The sequence below is a fragment of the Callithrix jacchus genome, chromosome 14, assembly GCF_049354715.1.
Source record: "Callithrix jacchus isolate 240 chromosome 14, calJac240_pri, whole genome shotgun sequence".
In the NCBI taxonomy this organism is placed as follows: Eukaryota; Metazoa; Chordata; class Mammalia; order Primates; family Cebidae; genus Callithrix; species Callithrix jacchus.
Genome location: NC_133515.1, coordinates 78,527,434 through 78,554,111, shown reverse-complemented (window position 1 = coordinate 78,554,111; position 26,678 = coordinate 78,527,434). Strand labels below are relative to the sequence as shown.

The 26,678-nt window shown below is 41.0% G+C and overlaps 1 protein-coding gene across 8 annotated transcripts in view; it reads left to right on the top strand.

Annotated features, from left to right (window-relative positions):
* Positions 1–26,678, top strand: part of CRIM1 (cysteine rich transmembrane BMP regulator 1) — a 196,022-nt gene that overhangs the window by 98,249 nt on the left and 71,095 nt on the right. For 7 of the 8 annotated variants that reach the window (XM_002757863.7, XM_078349502.1, XM_035272824.3 and 4 more), the window contains one exon: positions 17,130–17,251. The exons of the other annotated variant lie outside the window; for it this stretch is intronic. In XM_002757863.7, the coding sequence (XP_002757909.2) occupies positions 17,130–17,251 (122 nt within the window). The remainder of the gene's footprint in view (positions 1–17,129; positions 17,252–26,678) is intronic. 8 annotated transcript variants of the gene reach the window in all.

Genomic DNA, 26,678 nt, shown 5'->3' with positions numbered 1-26,678 from the left:
AACCAAGATAGATACCCTTTAGATTTCATTTTCTGATTGCAGGAAGTTGGTGTCATGTTGCAGATACGTGACCCTTTTCCAAAAACTCCTGCCCATCTGGCCCTGGAATTCTGGGTTTTCAGGTGAAATTTGGGCAGCATTATATATAGTTAAGCCCCCTGTCCGCTCAGCAGCAGGCTTTCTGCTTTGTCTTCAGTTGCCATTTGGTAATCCACCCAGGAGCAGACACATGATTGAAGAGCCTCTGAACACCACCTAACCTTTAAGTATCATTTAGCCAATGTTATTTTTAACGTTCTGCTCCTCAAAGTGTGCTGTGACCACCTAGGTTAAACTAGGTTTTCTCTCATTGTACAACAGGGAATGCTACTTTGGGATACCAGAAAATCTGCCTGATAAGCAGGTCCATTTTTAAAACAAAAACAAAACTTGTAAAGATGTTGCATAGAGATTCTCCTCTGTAATGTTTGATATTGTCTGAGAGAAATAGATTAACCAGAGGCAGATGCATTTGGAGGATGGATCCAGCCTGGGTTATACATCTAAGAGTCCATGTTCTCCTGGCATCCACCAGCCCAGAGAAATGGATTAACCAGAGGCAGATGCATTTGGAGGATGGATCCAGCCTGGGTTATACAAATAAGAGTCCATGTTCTCCTGGCGTCCACCAGCCCAGAGAAATGGATTAACCAGAGGCAGATGCATTTGGAGGATGGATCCAGCTTGGGTTATACATCTAAGAGTCCATGTTCTCCTGGTGTCCTCAGCCCAGCTGGGCTATTTTTCAAGAAGACAGAGAGTTACAAGACCACAGTGTTTTCTCTGCATATCCCCCTCCTTGCTGTCTCCAATGTATGGGCCTAATTCTACAGACTCTTCACTTTGCCTCTGTAATTTTTCACCTGTATTTCAGATACAGGCTTATAGGGTAGACATTAACTAGTTAAAAATTTAGACAGTAGTAACTCCACCTTGTTCACTTTCAGTGTAAGTCAGGAGTTTTTTAAATACCCTATGCCTTTTGATAAGTAACTTTATATCTTTTTATTAAGATGAATGAACTTACTGTATTATTGACAGTCACTTGTTCTAAATTTATTTTTATAAAATTTATCCCAAACTTTTTGTTCTAAAAATTCTGTTATCAATTTCTGTTTTGTAAATCTGCCCTTCTTAAAAGTTACTGAGAAAAGTCCAATCCAGCTATTTTAAGGTAGAAATAAATTAAGTCATTGTTTATGATGTTCAAAACTTAAAATAGAGTTGCTTCTGGGTTGCGTGCATTTCAGAAAGCCAGATTCCCAAGCTCCCTCCTGGTTCCTGCCTCTCTGACCAAAGGCCTGATTCTCTTCCAGAACCTACATCTGGAACATGTGTTTCTCTTGCATTCTGAGACACTAGACCAAAAATCTTACCATATTTTTAAATCAGTCTTCAGAAGTATTTTTTGACTGTTTTTTTCCCCCTTAGCTTCTAATAAAAAGTGGTAGATTATCTGTTAGCTAAAATGTTGACTAATACATGACTTCTGTTTTCACCAAAAAATGTAATAGATTATGTTGGAGACATGAAATTCTAAGCACAGTTTCACTAGAAATATTGACAAGCCAGAGTCACAGAGCTCAACACAGGAGGCAGGCTGTCTCGCTGTCCTGTTTCTTAGAGGGAGCGTTATAGAGCTGGAAGGGTCCTACCTGGTGAGCATCAGCAGACCAGAGCTGTGTAACACATACCAAGCTGCACTGTCTTCTGTGGCCCTAGGCTCAGTCACCACCAGGCCCTCTCCAGCCCTGCCTCTCAGAAGACCGAACATTCTGTGTCGTGCACTTTGTTATTGTCTGTAAGCAAACGCATACCTGTGAGTAAATCATTCAGCAGCTAAAGAATAGTCCTCTGGGCATCACCTGGTGCTATTCAGAAAGGGCATGAACCGTGTGTTCAAAGCTGGAATCCAGGCCCACTTCTGCATGAGTTTGGGTGAGGCTCTCACATTATCTGGGTCTGTTTTTCTATCTAAAAAAGAAGGAGGGGAGGAGGGATTCCATTGTCTCAAAAGTAACTTCTACCTCTAAATTTCCAAAAGCCTTTAGAGGGGAAGGATCTCAAGCCACTAATGATCGGAAACAAAGGTAAAGAAAAATTTTAGAAAATTTCAGAGCTCAGAAAATAATAGGAGAGATATATGGCTGGCCTAGGGATAAGAACGGGAGAAAGTCCAAGGGAAGTTATAAAAGAATTATGTTTTTTTTTTAAAGCTTTCTTAAAATAAAAAAACTTAGAAACAGCAAAATGAAATAAACTACTAGGGTAATTATTTAAGCCAGGGTAATCAGAACCGGTTGGATTGTGAAAGCTGAGTAATAATTCAGTAAAATACATTGCCTGTTTGGTCAGTGGTTAGTTGACTGTTGCTAGTTACCTTTTTTTTTTTCTTTACATTTATAAATAGATGGTTTCTACATTGCAGAAGCAGAGAATATCTGGCCAAAGGCTCACTCCACAAGATAAGAATTTACTCTGTTAAACTGCTTTCTAATAGAATGTCGGTAACTCCGCCTGTCAGCCTGCCTTGGCAAATGTGCTGGGGAGGGTGATGTGTATATAGTTTCTGGTGCCCCCACAGGCTCACCTGTGTGAATGGCATCAACCCATGCATGGCTACTTGCTGGCTCCTGGACCCATATTTGCACTTGTTTCCCCCCTTCTGTTGCCACATCACTTTCCCTGAGGTCTGACTCTATGTATCTTCTCTGGTCTTCAGTTTCTCCATGTCCATATTGCCCTTTTCTGTATTTCACACTTAATTGTACATACACACACAGAATTATATTCATGGACAAGTTTTAGGTTCTCTCTTCCTAATTGTGTGATTGGACCATTTCTTTCTGTGTCTCTTGAAATGAAAAAAGATCTACTCAAAGTTCCTTTTTTCCTTGTTTGAACCTCAGTTTTATTTCTCTCCCATAAAACATTGACCTTAGAAGACAATTTACCATTCATATCCTGTCCTTCATCACAGCTCCAAACACTATAACTTCAGGACAGGAAATAAGATGAAAGGAAGGATGATAGTCCTATTGTGTCTGAAAGATATGTCAGATATACAGCCCATGACCAAAGTGAAGGTCAGTCTGTGTCCTTTGCTTTCTCTGTAACGTCTAAATATTTGCACTGAGCTGCTTCAATATGAAATTGTGCTCTCAAGAAAATTCATTTGGTTGGTGCTGTCTTAATTATGATAATAGAATAGTGTGCACATTGCTAGCACACTGTTTCTTGTGAATAGATAGAGATATTTAGAAAAAATTTTCTGGGGCTGCAGAATTCACAGCCTGAAATTGACTCATACTGGATGAGACCAGCCGAATGGAATCTTTGGCAGGTTATCCCTTCCCTTCAGAAGCACTTGAGTTAAATCAAAATTAATCTAACCACATAGCTACAGTGAGTGAAACAAGGTACAGATTTAAAAATGCTCCAATCGGTTAAAACAGTTAAATAATTAAATACTCATTGAGTACCTCATGGAAGGCAGAACACTGGGCTTGGTGTGGGGTATAGTGGTGAGTAAATGTGGCACATGCCTAAAGGATCTTGACATCTTACAGATATGACCAATGCCAGACTCAAAAAGGCTCCCAAGTTTTGGAAGGTAATAAGAAGGAAACACACATGCGCCCACACACAGTCATCGGCCTTCAAGGAAAGAATCAATTAATAGACACTCTTCTTTCTACCAAACAATTAAAACAAAATTTAAGAAAAACTATACAGTAATATGCCAGCTTTAAATCCAAACTAAGAAATCAAGGACCTCAAAAAGCGCATAGACATATGGAACAGCAGATGATAGTTTTCTCTTATCCCTCTCTTCCTCCTGAAAACTTAGTAGTACTGGAGGGATTTTCTTATTCCTCTTCTTTGGAACATCTGTCTACTTCTGAGAAATGGACTGAGCAACAGGATCAAGAGCCGTTTAGTGCTCTGTGTGCCAAAGTACTTACCCTTCCATGATAGAGCTTTCCAGAGTTTGTCAACTCTTATCTCCAGAGCTCCAACCTATAACTCTATGGGTTAAAGCTTTTTGTTGGGAGGTGGGAGGATCACACAAGGGTCAGGGACTGTCAACACGGGGCGCTTCAACCCAATGCGACAAATATGTCAAAGCCAGAAACTTCCTGAGGGTAGTTTGAAACTGTCAGGGTCATGTTCGGAGCTCAGAAACCACCTCTACTTTTTTCTTCTTGGAGACAGTGCTCAGTTTTTTACGCCATAAATAATATTTACTATAGATCCATGTGCTTTTACCATTGTGCTATGAAATTAAGTTGCTTAGATCATGCCTACTCAAGCTAACCAGTTTTAACTGTCCCTGCATATGCATTTTCAAAAGGACTGTATCAAATTAAGAGACTTGTAATTAATTATCATGTCCATCTGTTCAAAGATAGTGTCTCAAAGAAGATGGCACTTAACAGTTTGATTTTTTTTTTAAGATTGGTGTGTTAGTGAATGAACACACCAATCTTAGATGAATTTCCATAATTCCATTCATTTTTCTTGTTGTTATTCCCTTTAATTTGAATATTTTCTCCACTGTTTTCTGGGAGTAAGTAAAATAAAGTTATATAATATGTAAAATATGCATTAGCATGGCACAGATTTGAAACATTCCTGAAGCATTCTCTCTGTTTTTAAACACATGCAGAAAAACAATTGGAAGTGTATTTGAAGTTCATCTTTCTCAACTAAGAAAAGAACATCTATTCTCTTGCCCTCTGTCACAGTAATTTTTGGGCCAAAAGAGCAAGTCAACTCATGACTAAAAAAGCCAGAGTCTATATTAAACTCTGTTGTTTTTAAAACAAAATAATTGTAGGAATTCCATGTTATTATTGGACCTATCCCCAGATTGAAGAAAATATGTTTTCCTAGAAGTAAAGTCCTTGCCCATTGGAGATGAACTATCTCCCTAGTAGAGTGTTTGATTTGTCAATAATTCACTTCAGATGTGTGAGTGCTGTCCTTCCTGTACTAGGGCCTTATGCTTTTTTGTCTCACCATGAATTTGACCCAGTGTCTAGTCTTATTTTGTTTGTCTTAGTCCTGAAAACAAGCAAGGCTGTCTGACAGTGGCTTCCTGTTTAATCCAAGTGGTCATGGATATCACCAGACACTGTATATACCTGGCCCTCTGAGTCAGGCAGAAAGTAACTTAACTGAATTCCATTAGCCTGTCAGTAAAGTTGAGAGCAGAGATCATATTGAAACTCAGAGGTCTTTCCCCAGCCTCATTTGCTATATCATTATCATGGCATATGCAGACAGAACAGATCAGAACAGCTCTGCAAAAATGCTTTGTGAAATTACAAACATAGCTAATAAGCAAGTCTGAAATGTTAAAGCCCTGCCTTTAATGAAGATAGCAAAAGCAACCCAAATCACGGAACATACTTTACTCTTCATTTACACCTTGACATTGAGTATAGATGGTTGGGTTCCTTCCTCGTCATTGTAGTTGCCACAGTTTGCAGAGGATTCAGGGTTATATTTGTCTGGTAGACATTTAATGGCTAACTGGAACCCAGGAGGTAGAGACAGCTGGTTTCTTTTGGCCTTGCTCAGTCTGTTGTGAATGTATCACACAGTCAAGTGCTTTGTAAATTATTTTTTCCTGACTTTGCTTTTGACCAGGGAGGAAGTCGCATGTCATGGCTCTTAGGATAAAATGATCAGAGACTTTGATTTCCATAGCTAGATCACGAAGCGTTTTAATGATAATTCCTAAGACATTAGATTGTGGATTCTTTGAAGGCAACGACCCACCCTATATATTTCATTCTCATCAGTGCCTAGCACGGGTAAATAATGAATGCTTTTAACTAAATTATGTAGACAATTAGTCTGCAGCAGAAGTCCTATCATCAAAACCCCATAGTGTTCTTGGATCGTTCAGGGAACAGATATTTTGGGCATTTTTGTTATGTGCCAGGTATTGGGCTGCCCAGCAGGCAAAAAAATATAGTCACTGATGTCTAGGAGCATATATTCTAAAGAGAAGGCAAATATGTGTAAGTGATTGTTAAAGCATTGTGTGCTTTGGAAGTAGAAGTATGCAAAAGCAGAAAGTTCACAGAGCGAACACATGCTAATTCCCATTTAGAGAACTGTCAGATTTGACTTTTGAACTGAGTCTTATATGAGTCCCAATTCACCAGATGGAGAAAGAGAGAAGAGCGTTCTAGGCTGTTGTTGTCCTTGTTGACTTTTCGACTTGTAATGTGTCCTGCAGCTTAAAACATTAACACTCATTCCACCTACATTTATGATTCAAGAAAAAGGAAATTCCTGACAATATTGGGTTTTCCTGAGATAACCACCCCGTTGCAAGACTACATTACTTGTTTAAGATGTTTTATTACTTTCCTGTTGCTTACAAATAAAGATGCTTCTTAGTATGGTATGCAAAGCCCCTTATTACTCAGCACTGACCTCCCTCTCTGGCCATGACTCCTGCCAGCACCCCCATAGTAGCCCCAGCCCTCCTCTTAGCACATAATGTACTTCTGGTGGGCTAAATTGTTAGTTCAAACTAAACACACTGTGTTGTTTCTTGCCTTTGTAAATTTAGTGTGTTCTTTCCTCTACTTGGAATGCCTTTCCTCTGTGCCCGCTCCCCCACATTTGATGGTCATTTCACAAACTGTGCCACTCACACCCCTCACCACCACCAAAACACACACACACACACACACACACACACACACACACACACAAGCATCAGCTGTTTATCTTTGTGCCTCTAGTTAGAAAAGGCAGCATGGAAGAAGTGATCGTTAGGAATGAATCGCGGTCTATGAGGCATGATGGGGGACTTCAGTGTACAAGATACAGAATAGCTCCAGCTTTTCTCAAGGAGCTCTCAACAGCTTGAGTATCAGCACAGAGGAAGTCAGTGGGTTGAATCACAATTTACAGTTGGTAGTTCTTGGGGCTGACATGTTTTCTTTAATGTGCCTTTTTTTCCTACTTTTAAATTAGTCATCGATATTTAAAAACTGGCACACTTCACATAAAAATCTGGCTTCTCTTAAGTGAATGGAAGGTATGGCCTCATTGAGTTTACCCTTCGGCATGAAATGATTAGTGATGCCCCGTTAGAGGTCACAGACCTTCTTGAAGTGTCTACAGTCCCCTTTGACTCTTTTAGGACTCCTACCTGACTCCTGTAGACATTCAGGTTTGCCATCTCTGGGATTAAATAAGTTGGGGTTGGGGTAAAGGGGACAGATACAGGTGGAGGATAAAGAGGCAGGAAAGGTAAAGGCGTTAGGAAGATGGTGATTCAAGTGAAACACGGTGGGTTCTGGGCTCCATTGCTAAAGAGGTACAGTTAGGAGGAGGTTCCAGCTGTGGAGAAAAGGACACAGTCTGGGGAGTGGATGCCTTAGTGAGTTTGAAGTGTCAGTGTGGTGGAGCATGGGCCAGGGAGAACTGGAAGGATGGACCGTCGTAATCAGCAGATAGGATGTGTGACTGCAGAGAGTTCAGAGAGCTGTGGCCGCAGGACTGAGTCACCGAAGTAGAGGGGGCAGCAAGGGTCACTGGATTCCAAAAGATCAAGTGAGGCCAGAGTGTTGAAAATACTTTGTCCACATAGACTCTTCAAGCCTCTCAAATTATATTCATATAAAACAGCTAACAGGTGTTGTGTGCTTCTGTGTTCCAGGCACTATCCTGGGTGCTTTTCATCAGTTAACTTAATCCACGTACCAATCATATGACATCTGGGCACTTTAATCATCCCCACTGTACATATGCTACAGTTGAGGCTTAGAGAGATTGCACAACTTACCCAAGGTCACATCGTTCCTAAGTGGCCAGAACTTGACCCTAAGACTGCCTTCCAAAGTTCATTCCCCAAACCTCTACCCCCTAAGGCATTGGATAGGAGACAGAGTCATAGGAAGGGAAGGTTTGCATGAGAGAGGAAAGCAACAATGTTGGAAGTAGCCAGTGGTCAACTTGGAGAATGTTGACCTCCTTTCCATCCCAGGTGAATAAGTGAGTAGTAGTGGGTGATTCTCAGTGGAGATGGATATAAGGAAATAAAAGCTGTAGGGGAGAATCAGGTAAATGTTAGAAACAAATTTGAGTGGTGCATTATGTGTTATGTTCAGAGGATGGGGGAGTTTGCAGAAGAAAATTTGGAGGAAGCAGGGGAGTCAGTTGGAAGAGAGGTTGGCACAGAAGGGTGAGTCCCTGAGACGCAGAGCAGTGCTCTCTGGAGATGTACATTCCTTGGAGGATGAGAGACAATACAGTCTTTCACTTTGCTCTTATGACAAGGATGAGAGGCTGGGAATTGACTGCCCAAAGGGATCCAAGTGGATGCATGCTTAAGGTCATCTGTTTCAGCGCCAGCTTAGGCCCCAGATGGCTCTGACGGCCTCAAAGAGTGTCAGCAGCCAGGCAGTGGATACTTTGCTCAGATTTTCAAGTAGAAGGTTAGTCCAGACATCCTTGGTGTTTGTTCATTGTGTGCTCTGGGGAGGAGATGGAATAGTCAGCATCCCATTGTGTTCTCATTTAAGGTTTTATATACACCAAGCTTCCCTATACTAAATCCCTAAACTAGGGCCAGAACCCTGTGTATCCCCAGCCCCAACCCAGCTCAGTGCCTACTGCACGTATACACTCAGCAAACAGCTACAAAATCATTACATGTTCATAAACAAGCTGATTCGTTGTTACAGAGCGTCTCTTCTCTGAGGCAGTTGGCAATTCCGCTCTGAAGTGGGAAGAACTTACGTTGCTGTACTAAAACTTACTCTCTGTGTCCCAGCCCGTTCTCCTCCTTTCTACAGCGTGATGTGCCAATTTGCCTTCCTACTTTTCCTAACTAGTCCTTCATGCAGCTCTCACTCCCATCCTGACCTCCTCTCTACAGCCATCCTACCAGCAGTGAAAGCAAATGCCATTGTCTTCCCCTAGACCTGCGGAAGTGAAGGCAGGGAGCCTTCCGTTCCTGGGACTTGGCCAGCTCTCGATATGCGATATCAGGTTGTTGAGCTGGACTGAGTGGCCCAGGATTTCTGCCAGATCCCAGCTCTAACATTTCAACAGGGGCCGGGGCCCTACGATTATTTTCAGCTGTGTTTCTGCTGTGTCTCCTCCCCCGCCTCACCTGCCACCAGGGTTGAGTCCCTTCAAAACTATCCCTGACTTTTTTTTCAGCCAGTCACATCTAGGTAGTAATTTGTGAAAGATGCCATTGTTTTCTCCCCACCACACCTATTTGCTGTGGGGCAGAGTCCTAGAAGGTAATTGTTAGCTTCTTATAGGATCCACGGAGACTTACAACTTCTATTTTCCTGCAGTTTACACCACCTTCCTTTCAACTTGGCACCTAAAGATAAGCTTCCCAAGCCACACGCCACTCATCATTAAAAGAAGATCTTAATGTTGGCTTTATTATTATTACCGATAGTAGGGAGGCAAAGGAATATTTTATTTTATTTTTTATTTATTTTATAATGTTTTATTTCCAGAGGTGTTTGGGAAACAGGTGGTATTTGGTTACATGAGTAAGTTCTTCAGCAGTGATTTGTGAGAATTTGGGGCACCCATCATCTGAGCAGTATACACTGAACCCAAACCTAATGTCTTTAGCTTATCCCTTCCCTACATGAGAGCATGTCCTTTGATTCCTCCCCCCAGAAAAAAAAAAAGCATGAAAACAACAGCAACAAAGGCAGAGTGATTTTCTGATGGTCTCTGAAGGGAGAGTGGTGAAGGAGGTGCAGTTTCTGGTTGGCAGGTGACAGCTCGCTGTACACAGGGGAGGGATGGCCGTGGGGGGAGAGTGTGGGGCCCAGAGCAGGGCTGCCCTTGCTGTAGCTGTAGCTCAGTGGCAGTGCTGGGGGTGGAAAGGCCAGGAAATCACAGGAATAAGCCTGAGATAGGGGAGGAATAGTGAAGGAGGGTTAGTTATTCATACATACAGAGCGGTGACTCTCTTATGGTGAGGCATGGGAAAACTGGGAGCCTAAGGTACTTTCATTGGGAGGAGTGCTGTTTTCCATAAGAAGAGTTGGACCCTCAGATAGGAAACCTGTTTCTTTGTGGATATTTTATTTGCAGTCTTCTTTAAACTTACACATTCCTGGAAAGAGGTAAGAAATTTAATCAGTAGAAAGATAGTACATCGAATTTAATTAAAGTTGAAGCTACTTTTTATAGAATAGCCCTGTGTTTTGTGTGTTATTATCATTTCCATTCCCGACAAGTTATTTCATTAATACACTGCGTAGAATCCTAATAGCACAAGTGCTTTGCCCTTTTCATTCCTCATTTATCCTTGTTTCCTGACCAAAGGGAAACCTCACACCCATCTGTAAATAGTAGTTTTTAATTTATCGGCAGTGATGTCTCTGCTTTTGAAGGCCTCAGTTTCGGTGTGTAATAAATCCATTATTGGAAGACATCTTTTCCAGAAGACCTCACTGGCTTGTTTCCCTCTAGGATATCGGCAGAGGAAGATCAGGGTCTGCTGGGGAAGGTGAGGAGTGTGGTGGCTTGCTGCTTCCTCTGCAGAAGAAGCTTACTGTGGGGAATGTTAGGATAACATCAGCATAGGGTGGCACCCACCCAAGGATGATACCTCTCGGGGGATGGGGTGGGGGTTTGGGGGCACTCCTGTTCTTTGCTGAAAGGGCTGTGGGAGGGGCAAACAGGACTCCTACCTCTGTGGCCTCCTCCAGGGATCTCCTAAAGGTTACCCTCCTTTAAGGTTTCTCTGGTCATTGTAGTAAAACAAACTATTGATCCTTCCAGTTAGTTATGAAGGGTCTGAAACATGCCTAGTGGTAGGGAGCCGTCAGCATGTAGCATGTTGTTTCATTTCGGGCCTTGCTTGGAGTCTTCTTTAGTGGGGGGAAAAAAGTTACATAATTATTATGCCCCCTTCCCCTCTGCCTTCCCGCCACAGAAAGCAAAAAATCAGCAGTGCACAGGCCCCTTGAGATGAGCCTGAGGGTTGAGGTGCTTGGAGAGGAGGAGGATCAGGTGAGTAAGGGACGAGAGGTGACTGATGTTCCCAAAGGACAGGGGGCAGGTGAGTAAGCAGAGGGTGAGCTGAGGTCAGATAGCAGCAGTGTCGGGGGTGGGAATGGCAATGATAGAATCAAAGGATTTTATGTTTAGAGAAAGGTTCATTGTGATCCAACTATCTCATTTTATGGATGAGAAAACAGTCTCCAAGAGTTTAAGTAGCTTGCTAGCAGTCACATGTTTTTCTTCGGGGTGGCAGTATGGGATAAATTGTTAATATTTTTGTTCTTTTCTTGTATCTCTCACTCTTAAGCAATGGTATTCAAGAGCAAGTACTAGTAATCATCGTTCTCATTATAATGTTAAAACTAGTCATACTTGTTTTTTTTTTTCCAGTGGAAAGTACAGCTTAAACTGTGACCACCCAGGCTGTGCACATCTAGGCACAGAGTTCTTGGAAAGTGGATTGCAGATTCCCATCAGCAGAATCTCATGGAGAGCCTTTTATATGGGCAGATTCTGGAGCTACCCCCAAACTTGCAGCAAAACAGTGTTTGAGTGGGTACCCTGGAATCTGCATTTTAAACAAATTCCATAGTCCTTCCTTCCACATACTAATTTTGAAAAGGACCGTACATATGAGCTTGCAGTCTAAAATGAATAAAAATAAATATATAACAATTCATGCTCTAACACCAGACTTAGTATCCATGAAAAAGTTTATTTCAGATTATGCTTGAGTACCTTTATCATTTTTTTACTATTATTTATAAGACAAGTAAGACATGGTCCCCTGCACTAAGCACAGGAGAAACAGTATGATTTTAATTTATTATAGCCAGTACACTTGTTAGGTATACCTATGTACTGTTGAAAGTCAGAGGATGAAAAATTAATCCTGTGTTTTTTGACCAGAGAAGATCTCATAGGGTTGGTGGTCTTAAGGTTGCGGGGAATTCACCAGGGGCAAGGGAGAGGCAGGACTTTGAGGCTGGGTGACATGAGCTGTGGCTAGTGTGATGAGGGGTGGGGGCAGGCGGTTCAGTTAAGTCAGATCATCATTGTTGCTGGAGCATAAGGTGTGTGCTGCAGGAACCAGTAGAACATGGAAACTAACAGGTCGAGGCAGACTTGGGAGCACTTGCAAGCTGTGCCCAGGAGCTCAGACTGACCTCTGGCCTGCCTGGGATTGTCTGTGAAGTCCAGGAAGCAAAGGACATGAAGGGAAGGCATAAGTGTATACTCACCGCCCTTCAGCCAGCAGAACCTACTAAGCGGGTGAGTGCCCTCTAGGGGTTTACATGATTTCTGAGTTCTGCTCATCATTGCACTCAGGCTCTCAGGTGCCCACCGAGCTTGAATCCATTACCTACTTGAGAAAAAAAAGACAGCTTAACCAAGTCCCACCTGGCTGCAGGTGTAACTACGTTATGCAGAAATGTATTAATGTGGTACCTGGATTGATCATCATATTAACACTGAGGATTACATTAGAGGCTCGATTTTTCTGGCTACTTGCGAATGTAAGTTCCATCTTCGTTGAAGTTAAAAAGCTCTTACGCCACATATTGTAGGATTCCATTTATGTGAACTATCCAGGATTGGCAAGTCCATAGAGACAGAACATAAATTAGTGGTTGCTAAGGGTTGGGGTAGGGAAAATGGGAGTGACTGCTAGTGGGTACAGGGTTTCTTTTTGAGGTGATTAAAATGTTCTGAAATTAGGTAATAGTGATGGTTGTACAATCCTGTGAATATAAAACCACTGAATTGTATACTTTAAAAGGAAGATTGTTATGGTAAGTGAATTATATCTCAATAAAGCTGTTTTTTTTTTTTTTCTTTTTTTAAACCCTTAGCACTTCTGCTCAGGTTGTCATGCAAATAGCTCTGCCTGGAGTGGCCTTTGTGAGTTCACAGTATAGAAATCTCAGTGCTCTCCTTTTCGCTTGGTTTTGTATTTTTGTTTTGTTGTATTAATGTTAGTCCTGTCTTGTTCATCTCCAATTCACTTCCACTTAAACATTTATGTGACTATACATGGTAGGTACTAAAAGAACATACGTTAAGATGAGTCCTCAGGTTACCACAAAATAGAGAAAGAGGGGGCTGTAAGAAAGTGTGGTGTTTGGGGGTTCAGAGAAGCAGCTTTTATCTGAAGTTGACCTAGAAAGACAGCTGGGCATAAGGGCTGGATGAGGAATGTGCAGAGGCCATGAGGGCGGGCAGTGCACAGACAGCAAAGTGAGGGCTTATTTGGAGAAAAGAGCGTGACCGTAGCACTGGAAAGTGAAGGGAAATACTGGGAAGCAGAATTGGAAAAGGAATATATGGACTTCACAGTGTCAAATGCTAGGCTGAGAAAGGGACACATAAAATGAGGAGTAATAGAAATACATTTTGACTGCAAGAAGTACAGGAACTGAGCCTTAGGATGGGTGTGGCATGGTTTGGGAGAGACAGAGACTTGGGCAGGAGGAGATTAGACTAGAACTGGAAACTGGGGAGAGGGCTTCAGGAATGAGGGTAAGTGTTGAAATCAGCTCACGGCAGTGTTTCTCATGTAGTCTGTTTGCTCTGCCCCTTTTGTGTTTTCTTTTCCTTTGCTTGCTCCTTATCCAGAGATTGGGATAAAGGGTAGGGGAAAGATTAGAGGACAAAAAATTGAAATGAAGAGAAAGAATGTGATGAGGACGGGGTGCAAGTTGCATGTGTCAGTTCTTCTGTAGTTCAGCATTTCCTCTTCATGACTCAGTAGAGGAAAATCTAGTCTCTTCTAGTGGAAAACACAGAGAACAGGAAGCCCTATTTAAAATCAGGTCAGTTGACTAAGCTGTATAGCTCCTGTTCCCATTGGTGAAAGGGAAGAATACCTTCTGCAGTGTGGGTTAACTAGAGAATCTAGAGTAATCTTACTAAAGAATTTTTTTAAAACTACTTTGGGCTAATACCATTTGTAGATATAACAGACTTCCTGAGAAAATGTGGGTCATGATGGGTTCCCCTTTTCTTACCTGACAGAGTGAATGTAAACATACCTGTTAAAAACACATGTGAGTTGTATTATGTTGAACATAAGGAATTGCTTTTTAACCATTTCAACTTGCAAAATTGGCAGTTTCAGTAAGGTTTTAACCTAATGGATAGCTACCCAACAGATACCTGACTTAAGCCTAGATTTTCACCTTTTGTGGTTCTATCTAAGTTCTTTCTTCACTAAGATACTAATTTCAGGTTCAGGGGAAGCTGTGAAAAGTCAAAATACGGCAACAGGTAGATCGGAAGGGCTTTCAGGGAAGGAGACAAGGAGACAGGAGCCGGGGTCACACCAGCTAGCAAAACCAGGATCTTTATTATGCAGTCAGTTTAGATGTAAAGATTCAGCATAAAACATTTTCCTTTGCTAGCTGGGTTAATAGGTGGTTGGATGTAGCTTCAGATCTTCGACAGCATACTGGAGACAACCTGTAAGGGACTCTAAAAAACAATAGAAATATTTAAATGATAGGAAGTCGTAATGCATATAATGTTTACTATTTGGGTGACAGGTGCACTAAAAGCTTACACTTCATTTCTATGCAATATATGGCTATAAGAAACTTGCACTTGTACTCCCTAAATGTATTTTTAATTTTTTTTTTTTTGAGACAGAGTCTTGCTCTGTCACCGAGGCTGGAGTGCAGTGGTGTGACCTTGGCTCACTGCAACCTCCACCTCCCAGGTTCAAGTGATTCTCCTGCCTCAGCCTCCTGAGTAGCTGGGATTACAGATGCGTGCCACCAGGCCCAACTAATCCTTTTGTATTTTTAGTAGAGATGGGTTTTCGCCGTATTAGCCAGATGGTCTAAATCTCCTGACCTCGTGATCTGCCCGCCTGGGCCTCCCAAAGCGCTGGGATTACAGGCGTGAGCCACCGCACCTGGCTGTGTTTTTAAATTTTTCATTTTTTTAAATGGGAAAATAGGTCAAACATAAAAGGGAAAAAAATGACTCAGTGGCAGACTTAGTCATTGTGTTCAGTGTGGTGTGACTCCTAACAGCCTAGCAGGGAACCTAGCACATAAATGCACATCCATGTTCAGTAAAGCTTGCTCAAGTGTTGAAGAATGATATCCGAAGAGGTATTTTTTGGTTGACTGTACACTCTCTGGTGTTTAGATTAGAATGATTTCCTGGAACACATCTGTAGGCAAGAGTGTGACTCACAGGAGATATGTAAGAGAAATTTAATCAGCTATTCTTGCAGGATGCTTTCATTGCAATCACATCCACACGCTGGGGTCAGGGTGTGGCCTGTCAGTACTCTAGCCCCATTCATTTGTAAACTCCAGAGAGTTTTAAGTTGTACAGAGTGCCAAGTACAATAAATGTAAACAATATAATGTTACTGTTATATCACAGCAGTACGATTATGTGCTTACAACTGCAATGGCTAGGCATATAAGCGTGAAAAAGTATGGGATGACCTTATCAGGCACTAAAAGCCCAGCTCACATGTACTCAGCCTTAGAAAGTTATTGTCCTGCATTAATGTAGACTATGAATTGAGAGCTCCAAGCTCTGCTCCCATAAAACAGACAAACCTTTAAACCGTTGGTGGAAATACCATTGCAGCAAAACCTGAATGACCTACCTCTTCTCCCAGGAATCCAGTATAACTGTCACCCCACATGAAAGAATCCTGAAAGAACCTGCCTTGGGGTGAAAGTCAGGGGGTTTAAAGCCACATTTCCAGTGGCTTTAATAGCCATTGATGTAAATCTTAACCTAAAGTCATTTCTTTTCTAGTTCCATAGTTAATTATAATGTAATTAAATCTCTGGGTCTGATTATAAGCATATTTTAATTTATTAAAGATCCAAAGAACAGTAGGTGAACAAACCAAGTACTTAAATAAGAAGGGGGGTGCGGAGGAAGCACAATTAATGAATGTGTTAATAGTTCTCCCTGCTGGGAATGTTGCCTCCCCTGATCTTGACCTCTACCATACATAAATACCCACATACTTCCTTCCAGGATGTCTTTTTTTAGGATGCCTTCCTTTTACTCCTGTCAACCTGGGAACTCTTGCTGTCGTCTTCTCCACCCTCTGACCCATACATCTCTCCCCAGGGGAGTCCCAGGGCAGAAATCTAGCCTCTCTTTCCTCATCTTACATTCACATGCTGACACCCAGCTGCCCTGAGTTTCTTATGTCCTGCCTCTCTTTCACTGTAGCAAATAACAGCATTTTGTCTCCTCTTATTTCACCTGCCCACATCTTCCAGGCTTCTGTGTTAGGCAATTTTTGCAGCAGCGTTGAAGTTAGGGATGAGAGCCAGCACCGCCAGCTTGCAGCTTGTTGAACACCCCATTCATGTGTGCAGAGATCAGTGCTCAGGTGGCAACTTGAGATCCAAAAAATTAAGACTTTCAGCTTCCAAGATAGCTGTCAACAAGTCCATTTACTACAACTTAGGCCCTCTCTTTATAAAAAGCTCCCCGGTCTTCAGTTCGTTTCTTTTATTGTGCATAATCATAAATTAAATATTGCTCAAGATGAGAGTGGACTTGAGACAATCACATTGACAAAATACTAAAAAGCTAATAACTTAATCATTGAACCAGGAGTCAGAAAACCTCTGAAAAACACCTAAACATCAATTGCAGCAAAGGAGCAACATGGGGCCATTTAACACAGGAACACTCACTCTGTATTAGCCTGTGCAAGCATCGATTCACAGAAGAGCATAACAGATACATGTGAAGATGTCCCTGAGTCTGCCCTAAAATGTGTGTTACACTCAATACCAGTCTGGTTAAGTAAGAAATGAGGTAATGCATTTTAGAAATATTTCTGTCAAAATAGTTAAAGTTAAAAATTGGGTTGTATATAAAGGAGACAAGCCTTAGTTATTTGAAAGCCAATTATGTTAGAACCCCTCCTGCCTTCCCCCTTCCCAGTGACGCCAGATAAAGGAGGCAATGTGGTATAGACCAGGTACTTTGCCACAGCCACTGCCACATTGTTTGTGGTCTCCCGACTTCTGTGTTGTTGTTTATTCATGGGGTTTTCCTTCCCTTTTCTTTGGTTTCAGATGCGAGTGTCTCTCTGGCTTATGTGGTTTCCCCGTGTGTGAGGTGGGATCCACCCCCCGCATAGTCTCTCGTGGCGATGGGACACCTGGAAAGTGCTGTGATGTCTTTGAATGTGTTAATGGTACGTGGGGTTTCTCTTGTTCTCAGAGAGTGTACATTTGTGCAAGAGGAGGAGGAGGGGAGGGTTCACTTTAGCTGCTTCTGCCTTTTACAAAGCAGGGATTACCCTGAGGGACTTGCTGAAGGGCACTCAAAAAGGTTTGCTTAAGATCCACAGTATAGTAAGGAAAGTTAGGTTAGGAACCATCATTCCACCCATCAGAAAGAGGATTCTGGAAATGTAACAGCAGATTGCATGTGGCTGTCATACTCTGCTGCGTTGCAGAATTTCTAAAACTTAGGAATTTTAAGAAAAGGATCCTGGAGCCTATGACAGTCCTCCTGCTGTCACTCAGTAACTGGTCCCGTGGCTGTCAGGAGGTGACCTGCCTAAAACGGCATTGGGCCTGCCACGCTTGGGAACGGGAAAAACGTTGCTCATCTTGTTTAGCATTTTGCTACTTAGAACATCTTTGCACCTGATTTTAGCCCAAAGGCTGAGAGGCAGTGGAGAGGACATCTTTGACCAGTGGTTGGTCACTGATAGCAGCCTGCTTTAGGCTTGACCCATGTGGCCCTGATAAAGGATTCCTGGGTCACGAGATTCCTCCCAACAGAACCTGCCTCTCCCTTTCACTTTATATATGGGAGGGTTTGGTGTTTGGTGACTAGGTGTTTATTGAGTTTAGATGCTGGAAGGAAGGAGAACCTACAACATGCTTCTCCACTACCAGAATTTTCACTAACAAAAAATAATGAAACTCAACAAGTTACATGTCAATAACTATACAGAGCATTATTTAGTCAATACATATACACCCAGGGAGATGGATTTGGACAAATACAGCAAAATTACACATACAGAAATACTTCCTGTAAGAATTCAGATGTGAGAAGGTTTCCCGCCCTCCTCCCAAGGTGAGAAAGGTTCTGTTACAGTTAAGTCCTATCTAATTGCATCCTGGGATTTTTAGGCCCATGGCCACATGTTGGTTTTTATTGTTTATTTTTGCTTTGAAGAAACATTTGCAGTATGTGTTTATGCTTAAGAAAGAACACAGACTAGAACCAAATGACCTCAGTTTGAAAATTGGGCCCTCCACTCACTAGCTGTGTTAACTTTGAGGAAGTTTCTTAGTCTCCCTGGGCCTCAGTTTTCACATCTGTAAAATGGACTAAGTAACAGTAAATTAAATAAGGTGAACCACCTGGAATTTTGCCTCAGATGCAAATAGTCTTTTGTATTCTATATGCAGACTTTCTGTTCACATCCAGAGGCACAGTTCTGAACATTGCGGTTGGGGGATAGAGACGGTACAGTTGAGCTTCCTGACTTACAGACCTTATAAATACAAGTGTACAGGAAGGGGGGATGAAAAAGTTCTGTGCACTTAAATCTCCTCTCAATGCTTCTCCCCACCCCAGTCAGTATTTAGCCAGTAATAACATCCATTAAACACAAGCCAATGGCCAAGCAGACCTTTTCTCTGGAACTGCTACAGTTTAATGTATTATAGGTGAGAGTCTGTGAATTCTTAACTTGTACCACTGGAGACAGAAATAGTCACTGCTTGCCTGGGTTTCCAGCATCTCACATATACTTCATCCAGTGCTCATCACTCAGAAGATACTTAGAGTAAGGCCTGTCTCTTGCTCCAGAATGTGAACTACTGGAGGACAGGAGTCTGTCACATTCATCCTTGTGTCTGTGGATATCACCTATTATCTGTCTCACAGAGGACATCTAGATTTTGTTGCATGAGCCAGTGAATGATCTAATTCATATGATCTTAGTTGCCTCAAGAGATGTCTATTAAATGTTAGCCCATAGATGGGTTACTTTGTAGGAATCCACCATCTTTTACTGCCCTACACTTCAATCTGAAGTTATTTGTCCCCTGAAAATATCATCTCTAGTAGAAAAATTTGCTGGTGTTTCCTGTAGGTGAGGAACCGGAGTGCCCTCCTTCTCTCCTTGATTCTTGGTTCTAGATACCCATGGGGCATGCCTTTCTTAGCAGAACAGTGACTTTATGTCTTGCTCCAGTCCAATATGTCTCAAACCACAAATAGCCGCACATCCACCTTAGCAGCCTTGGGATCAACCTTCAGGGCCTGTCCTCATTTATTGCCACTTATGATAGAACTCAGACTTCTGGAATAGGATTTACCATCTGTCATGAGAAGATATTGAATGGACAAAACATAGTCACTACATTTCTGGTGGTTGCTTCTTTCTTGCCACCACAAACTTGTTGAGTGATCTTTGCTTTCTTCCTAATCCTGCTGAAGTATCTCTGTTGATATATCAGTCATTCACCTGTAGAGGAGACTAGAAACTAATACTGTGAAGATTCATAATCCTACAGAATATCGTTAAGAACATTCTGTCTCAAAGTCTACATTTTACTTCTTTTGACGTATACATACATACTCATACACACACATATATATTGATATATGAGTATGTTTGTATATACATATAAAAATATACTTACCACCTAGTGTCCTGGAAGAATCTCACTGCTATTATAAGGTCACCATTAGAAGATCTTATATATCAGAGGTTCATTATCATCACTTAGAAAAGCAGAGGTCAATTTTATATATATAAAAACACTTGCTTATCCACAGAGGATTTGAGGAAACTTTACAGTGAGAACAGATTCAGTAGCATAGTGGTAAAATATTTATGAGAAAGGAGAATCATGGCCATAGAATTGTAAGTAAAAGTTGAAAGTGAAAAATCAAACAGAAAGCACCCACAGGTGTGCAGGCCATAAGTGCCTATGTGGTTGCTGGAGTTAACTGTTAAATTGGGCCTGCAGTTTTCTGGCCATCAAAGTGAAAAAGGAGATAGGGTAAAATACACAGTTCTTATTTTCAGAGAGAAAAAAAGCCTGCTGGACAGGATGACTGTCTCTCTAATAGAGATTTTTCACATGGAAAGGAATGAGTTTCATCACATTGATGATGAAGTTGATCTTGTGCTTCATTGCATTAACACCACAAATGCAGAAACGGGTTTCCTGGGGTTGTTCTTAATAAAAAGCAAAGGCAAAATATTAAAATGCAACTCAGTTCCAAAAGGTCAGACTGACACAGCTAGACCCTAGGTGCCTGGAACATTGTTTCTCAATTTTGCAAACTTGCTAACATGGTGAGATAGATCCAAAGGCCCCAGTTCAAGAGACCATGGGTGGAATGTTAACATGACTGACCCCACATGCAGAAATGGATTATGCACTGCAGCACTGAGTTCCTGTGCTGCCATCCACATGCTCCATATGCTTAGGCTGTTTTTCTTTTTAAGATAAACTTTAAAGTGAAAACATGCAATTTGAAAATACACAGAACTTGAGAACGTGTGAGTTTTGAAAACACTAGCCTGATGAATACATGGAGAGAGAACACGCCTCATAAATACTACTTTTTTCTGTAGTTTGATTTTATTTTGTTTTGGTAGATGGATGGGAGAGTTGCAAACCAGGTCACCATAGTTTGTAACTGCATTCTCTGACAAGCACCGAAAGTAGAACTTATGAGGCATTGACCAAATAGGATTCCTGTTATTTAGAAACCAAAGGAACAGGTGGTGTGATTACGTTCCTTTTATGTGAACTTAGAAGTCGTCAAAATCATCACCTAGAAATATGACCTCCAAAGCAGTGTTGCAACAGCCTTCGTCCAAGAACCCGTCGTATGTCTGCTTCAGCCCACAAACAGACGTTCCATCAGCAGTCAGCTGGACCCGGACAGTGGCCTCTACTTTTAGATGGGTGTGTGCTCTCCATTTGACACAGTGCTCCCTACTGTCTTACATATGGCCCACCTCTTGCTCCTGGAGGCATTTGGGTTTGAAATCCTAAGTATAGAATGTACAAGTGATTATTTGGTTTCTTAGATATGAACATTTCTCCAACATATATACACAGACATCTAGATAAAATAGAATGTCTTGGTTGGAATGTCATAGCCAAAAGCTGACTGTCTATATGACCTACTTATAAAATGTTACCCAAGTGAGTAAATGCATTAGTCTATAGTATTGTTATTGGGTAGAAGCCAATTGAAACTACCAGAAATATTTTTAGCCTTACAGTATTTAATACTGAGCCATTAGTTCTGACAACATAATTAGCAGGGCCAGGTATATATTGAGGCTAGTCCCCACTCACAGCTCTAAAGAAGTCATCAGTACAAAAGAGGAACAGAACCCTCCTCTTCCTGTGGTGCCGACAGTGCTGGGTGGATGGGGTGCAAATGAGAGCGTTATTTGTATGTGGCACAACTAGCAGAAAGCAATTTCAGGGGGTATTTAAGTAAGTTCAGCAAAAGGGGATCTGAATACAACTTAGCCTGTGTTTTTAGCCTGTTTTGTGCCATTTGAAATATTTATATTTTGGAGTGCTGTCCCTGCAGCACTCTGCTGCTCACGGCAGTCTTAAAATGCAGCACTAACAATGAGGAGCCTGCGTGAAGGTCATGCTGCCCACCCAGTAATTAGTTCCTGTTTTATTCAGACATATACAGAAGCCTAATAAAAACTGGAAGTATGTTGGCCTGACAGAATTTTCTCTAAGATATAGCATATGAGATCGTCATTTAAAGGGGAGTTGTACCCAGCATCAGCATGTAAAATTTTGGCCTAGAAAATTCATACCCACAGCCTGTTAACTAAAAACAAAATAAAACAAAAAAATACTGGTACAAAAAACATGGGTGAAGAACCCACTGTCTATATAGCAATTATGCTCAGTAATGTTTGTAAGGACGTAATGTCTTCTGCTGATACAATAATGAAGATACTCTGGCACTTTGAGAGAAATACTCCACTCAGTATGTTTTTATTGAGCACCCCACCTGCTTCTGGGGCCTGTTAAGCTAATTTTGTTAAAGAGTGATGGAAATTTTTGTAAACTTTTATAAGGGTTGTTCTCTTTCCCTTATCCTGAAATAGGATATGCTTGGTGTCTTCCAGCACACACACACTTCCCCCTTCTCCCTGTGGAATAAGCCAGTTGAAACTAGCAAAAATATTTTTAGTCTCATAATATTTAATACCAAGCCATTAATTGTGAGAGTATTGTTAGCAAGACCAGATATTTATTGAGGCTAGTCCACATTCACAGCTTTAAGAACATGTCATCAGTATAATTAATAAGGGGAAAACTTAAGATTTAAAAATACACAGAACTCAAGAACTCCTGAGTTTTGAAAACACTAGCCTGGATGAATAGATGGAGAGAACTATAGGTATAGTTGCTGCAGATAGTCATTCCTCTGAGGGATCAGAACTAAATCAGTTGAAAACCTTCTGCAAAGGATTTACTCACCATTCCAGAGGCCATTTAGAACACAGGTGATTAATGGGAAGATGTCAAAATATTAACATGAACAGGAGTTTGGAAGAAGTTGGTTCCACCCCTCATGAATGACTTTGAGGAGTTGAAGACCTCAGTGGAGGAAGCAAGTACAGATGTGGGAGAAGTAGCAAGAGAACTGGAATGAAATGTGGAGCCTGCAGAATGTGACTGAATTGCTGCAATCTCGTGATAAACCCTGAAAGGATGAGGAGTTGCTGCTTATGGATGAGCAGAGAAAGTAGTTTCTTGAGATACAATCTGCTCCTGGTAAGGATGTTGTTACAACATCTTCACCAGATAAAATGACAACCAAGGATTTAGACTATTTCATACACTCAGTTGAAAAAGCAATGACAGGGTTTTAGAGGATTGACTCCAGTTTTGAAACAAGTTCTGCTGTGAATAAAATGCTATCAAACAGCATTGCATGCTACAAAAGAAATCTTTCATGAAAGGAAGAGTTAGTCAATGTGGCAAACTTCTTTGTTGTGTTAAAGAAATTGCCACAGCCAACCGGCCTTCAACGACCACCATCCTGATGGGTCAGCAGCCATCAACACCAAGGCAATACCCTCCACCAGCAGGGGGATGACTGTTCTCTGAAGGCTCAGATGATCTTTAGCAGTTTTTAGCAATAAAGTATTAAATTAAGGAATGTACATTGTTTTTTAGAAATAATGCTATTGTATACTTAATAGACTGTAGCAGGGGTGTCCAGTCTTTCGGCTTGCCAGGGCCACATTGGAAGAAGAATAATTGTGTTGGGCCACATGTAAAATACACTAACACTAATGATAGCTGATTAGCTTTAAAAAATCGCAAAACAAAACAAAACAAATCTTATAATGTTTTAAGAAAGTTTACAAATTTGTGTTGTGCTGTATTCAAAGCCATCTTAGGCCTCATGTGCCCCACAGGCTGTGGGTTCAACAGGCTTAGACTATAGTATAGTGTAAACATAACTTTTAAATGCCTTGAGAAACCAAAAAGTTTGTGTGACTTGCTTCGTTGCGCTCATCTGAACCCACAATATCCTTGAGGTATGTCTGTCACCATCCACCAATCAGTGTAATTTGGTAGGTAATAGAATTTACTAATAGTCTGTAATATTCTTTTAGGAGTTCTGAATATGTTCAAGAAGGAAAGGAAGATTCCAGAACTTAGAAACATAAAGTTTAATTTTGCAGACACCAAACACATACAAAAATCATTAAAAAGGCACTCTGGGCCGGGCGCGGTGGCTCATGCCTGTCATCCCAGCACTTTGGGAGGCCGAGGCGGGTGGATCACGAGGTCAAGAGATCGAGGCCATCCTGGTCAACATGGTGAAACCCGTCTCTACTAAAAATACAAAAAATTAGCTAGGCATGGTGGTGTGTGCCTGTAATCCCAGCTACTCAGGAGGCTGAGGCAGGAGAATTGCCTGAACCCAGGAGGCGGAGGTTGCGATGAGCCGAGATCACAACATTGCACTCCAGCCTGGGTAACAAGAGCGAAACTCCGTTTCAAAAAAAAAAAAAAAAAAAGGCACTCTGTACTTTCATATTGAAAAGTACAAATTACACAGTAAATTATTTATTCATAATACTTTTCCACATCCACTTAAATCATCCTTTCGCGGAGACTTGGAAATCTCCACATTGTTCTGAGATTCACATCTATCCCTGATAGGTGAAGAATTAATTGGTCATTGGTCCTCAAAAACCATGGGTAGCCTTTTTATCATATACTTTTCTGAAGAGCCTCTATAAATCTCTCTGAACATCAAACAGATTTCATTGTGTTGTGTGACTTTTTTTCACCCTTAAAGATTGATTGTATTTTCCAGGTTGTGTTTTTTGGGATTCTCCATTTTTCTTTCACTCCCTTGATCCCTGTGCCTTTGCCAGTGAAACCTAAGTGCCACGGTTTTCTCATCAGTCCTGTCCCCTCCCACTTAAGCTGCTGCACACCCTACCATAAAAACAAGTCCACCTGGAGCAGCTTTATTCAGAACCAGAACGTGCCCTCCTCATTTCCTCAGATCATGCACCAAGGTTTGTGGCTTCACCCAGATAGTAGCTGTGGTTGATCAGTTCAGCCAAATAACTAACATTGATTGGTTTACTAAATTTGTTTTTAGTTTCCATGGATGTTCATTTTGTTAGAGTACAGTATCGTGCCTTGCTCACAGCCAGCAAATTCAATGTATAAAAGTACTCCATTTTCTATGATGCTTGGAACTTTCAGTCTAACTACCCAGTTCCTTTCAATCCCAACTCAGATTAGTATGTTAGCTGAAAGTATATAGAAGAATTCTGAGCTATAGTAAGATGATTCTTTTTTAACGTCAATTTTCTGAAAAAATACTGTATCCATGCAGCACTACAGAGTTTAAACATTCACATTTACTGTGTGTGCACACGTAAAATCACTGTTGTCTCATACTACTCATGTCACCATATCACCTCATCTCTTTAAGTTTCATTTTCATTATCAGAATAACTGGTATTAATACTTGCTCTGTCTTCCCAGTGGTGGTATTATAAAATAAATAGTAATTGTCCTCAGGTACAATGCAAATGTAAATATCCTCAAAATGCAGTGAAACTATTTTAAACATGCAAGGTGACATATTAAATTATTTGGGGGCAGACAGAAGAGCCCATGAAAGATGGAGATATCATCATCCAGCTTTCACCAGCAGATTGAGCAGGACTCATCGCCTCAGGAGAACTTTCTTCAGCTTAGGAGTACTTTTTTAAAAAATAGCTTTAGGACACATGCCATGTAATTTACCAACTTAAGTTGTGCAATTCTGTTGTTTTCAGCATATGCTGAGAGTCGTGTAGTCATCAACACAATCCATTTTAGAACCTTTTCATCAGGCCGCCAGAAAACTCCTGAACTGATTGCGGTCACTCCCCATTTTTCTCCAAAGCTCTCAGATCTAGGCAGCCACTAATTTACTTTCTGTCTCTATAAATGCACCTATGATGGGTGTTTCATATAAGTAGAGTTATATTAATACATTGTCCTCTGTGACTGGCTTCTTTCACTTAGCATAATATTTTCAGGCGTCAGTCATGTTATATTGCATATCAGAACTTCATTTCTTTTTATGGCCATGTAATATTTTATTGTATAGATGTACTACTTTTTGTTTATATAACAGTTAATGGATATTTAGGTTCTTTTTTTGGCCCTTGGGCTGCTATGAACATTTGTTTAAAGTGCTTTTATGTGGGTAGATATTTTCATTTCTCCTGGGTATATACCTAGGAGTAGAATGGCTTGATCACATGGTAACTCTAATCAAGGAACTCCCAAACTATTTTCCAAAGCAGCTGTGCTTTTACTGTGCATTTACATCTTCACTAGAAATCTAATAGAATTCCGATTTCTACACATTCTCATCAGTGCTTGTTACCATTTTTTAATTAATATCCATCCTAGTGGCTGTGAAATGGTATTCATTGCAGCTTAGATTTGAATTCCTCTAATGGCTAATGATTTGAGCATCTTTTCATGTGTTTATTGGCCATTTGTATATCCTTTTTGGAGAAGTGTCTATTGAAAGGTTTTCCCATTTTGATTAGATTATTTTTGTTTAGTTATGGGGGTTCTCAGTATAAGTTTATTAAATTAGATATATAATTGCAAATACTTTCTCCTAATCTGTAGGTTCTCTTTTTACCTTTCTTGATGGTGTCCTTTTAAGCCCCAAAATTGATGAAGTCGAATTTATCTATTTTATTCTTTTGTTGCTTACACTTTGGATGTCACATCTAAGAAAACACTCCCTAATCAAAGGACACAATGATTGACTTACGCTTTCTTCTAGAGCACTGTAGTTGTAGCTGTTATATTTAGATCATAACTGATTCATTTTGTATTAATTTTTTATATGGTGTGAGACATAGGGTTTTCTTCTTTATTCTTTTCATGTGGTTATCCAGTTGTCCCAAAAGACTTTCAACCTCAGGCCTGGCGGTGGTTCATGCCTGTAACTCCAGCACTTTGGGAGTCTGAGGCAAATGGATCACTTGAGGTCAGGAGTTCAAGATCAGCCTGGCCAACATAGTGAAACCCCATCTCTATTAA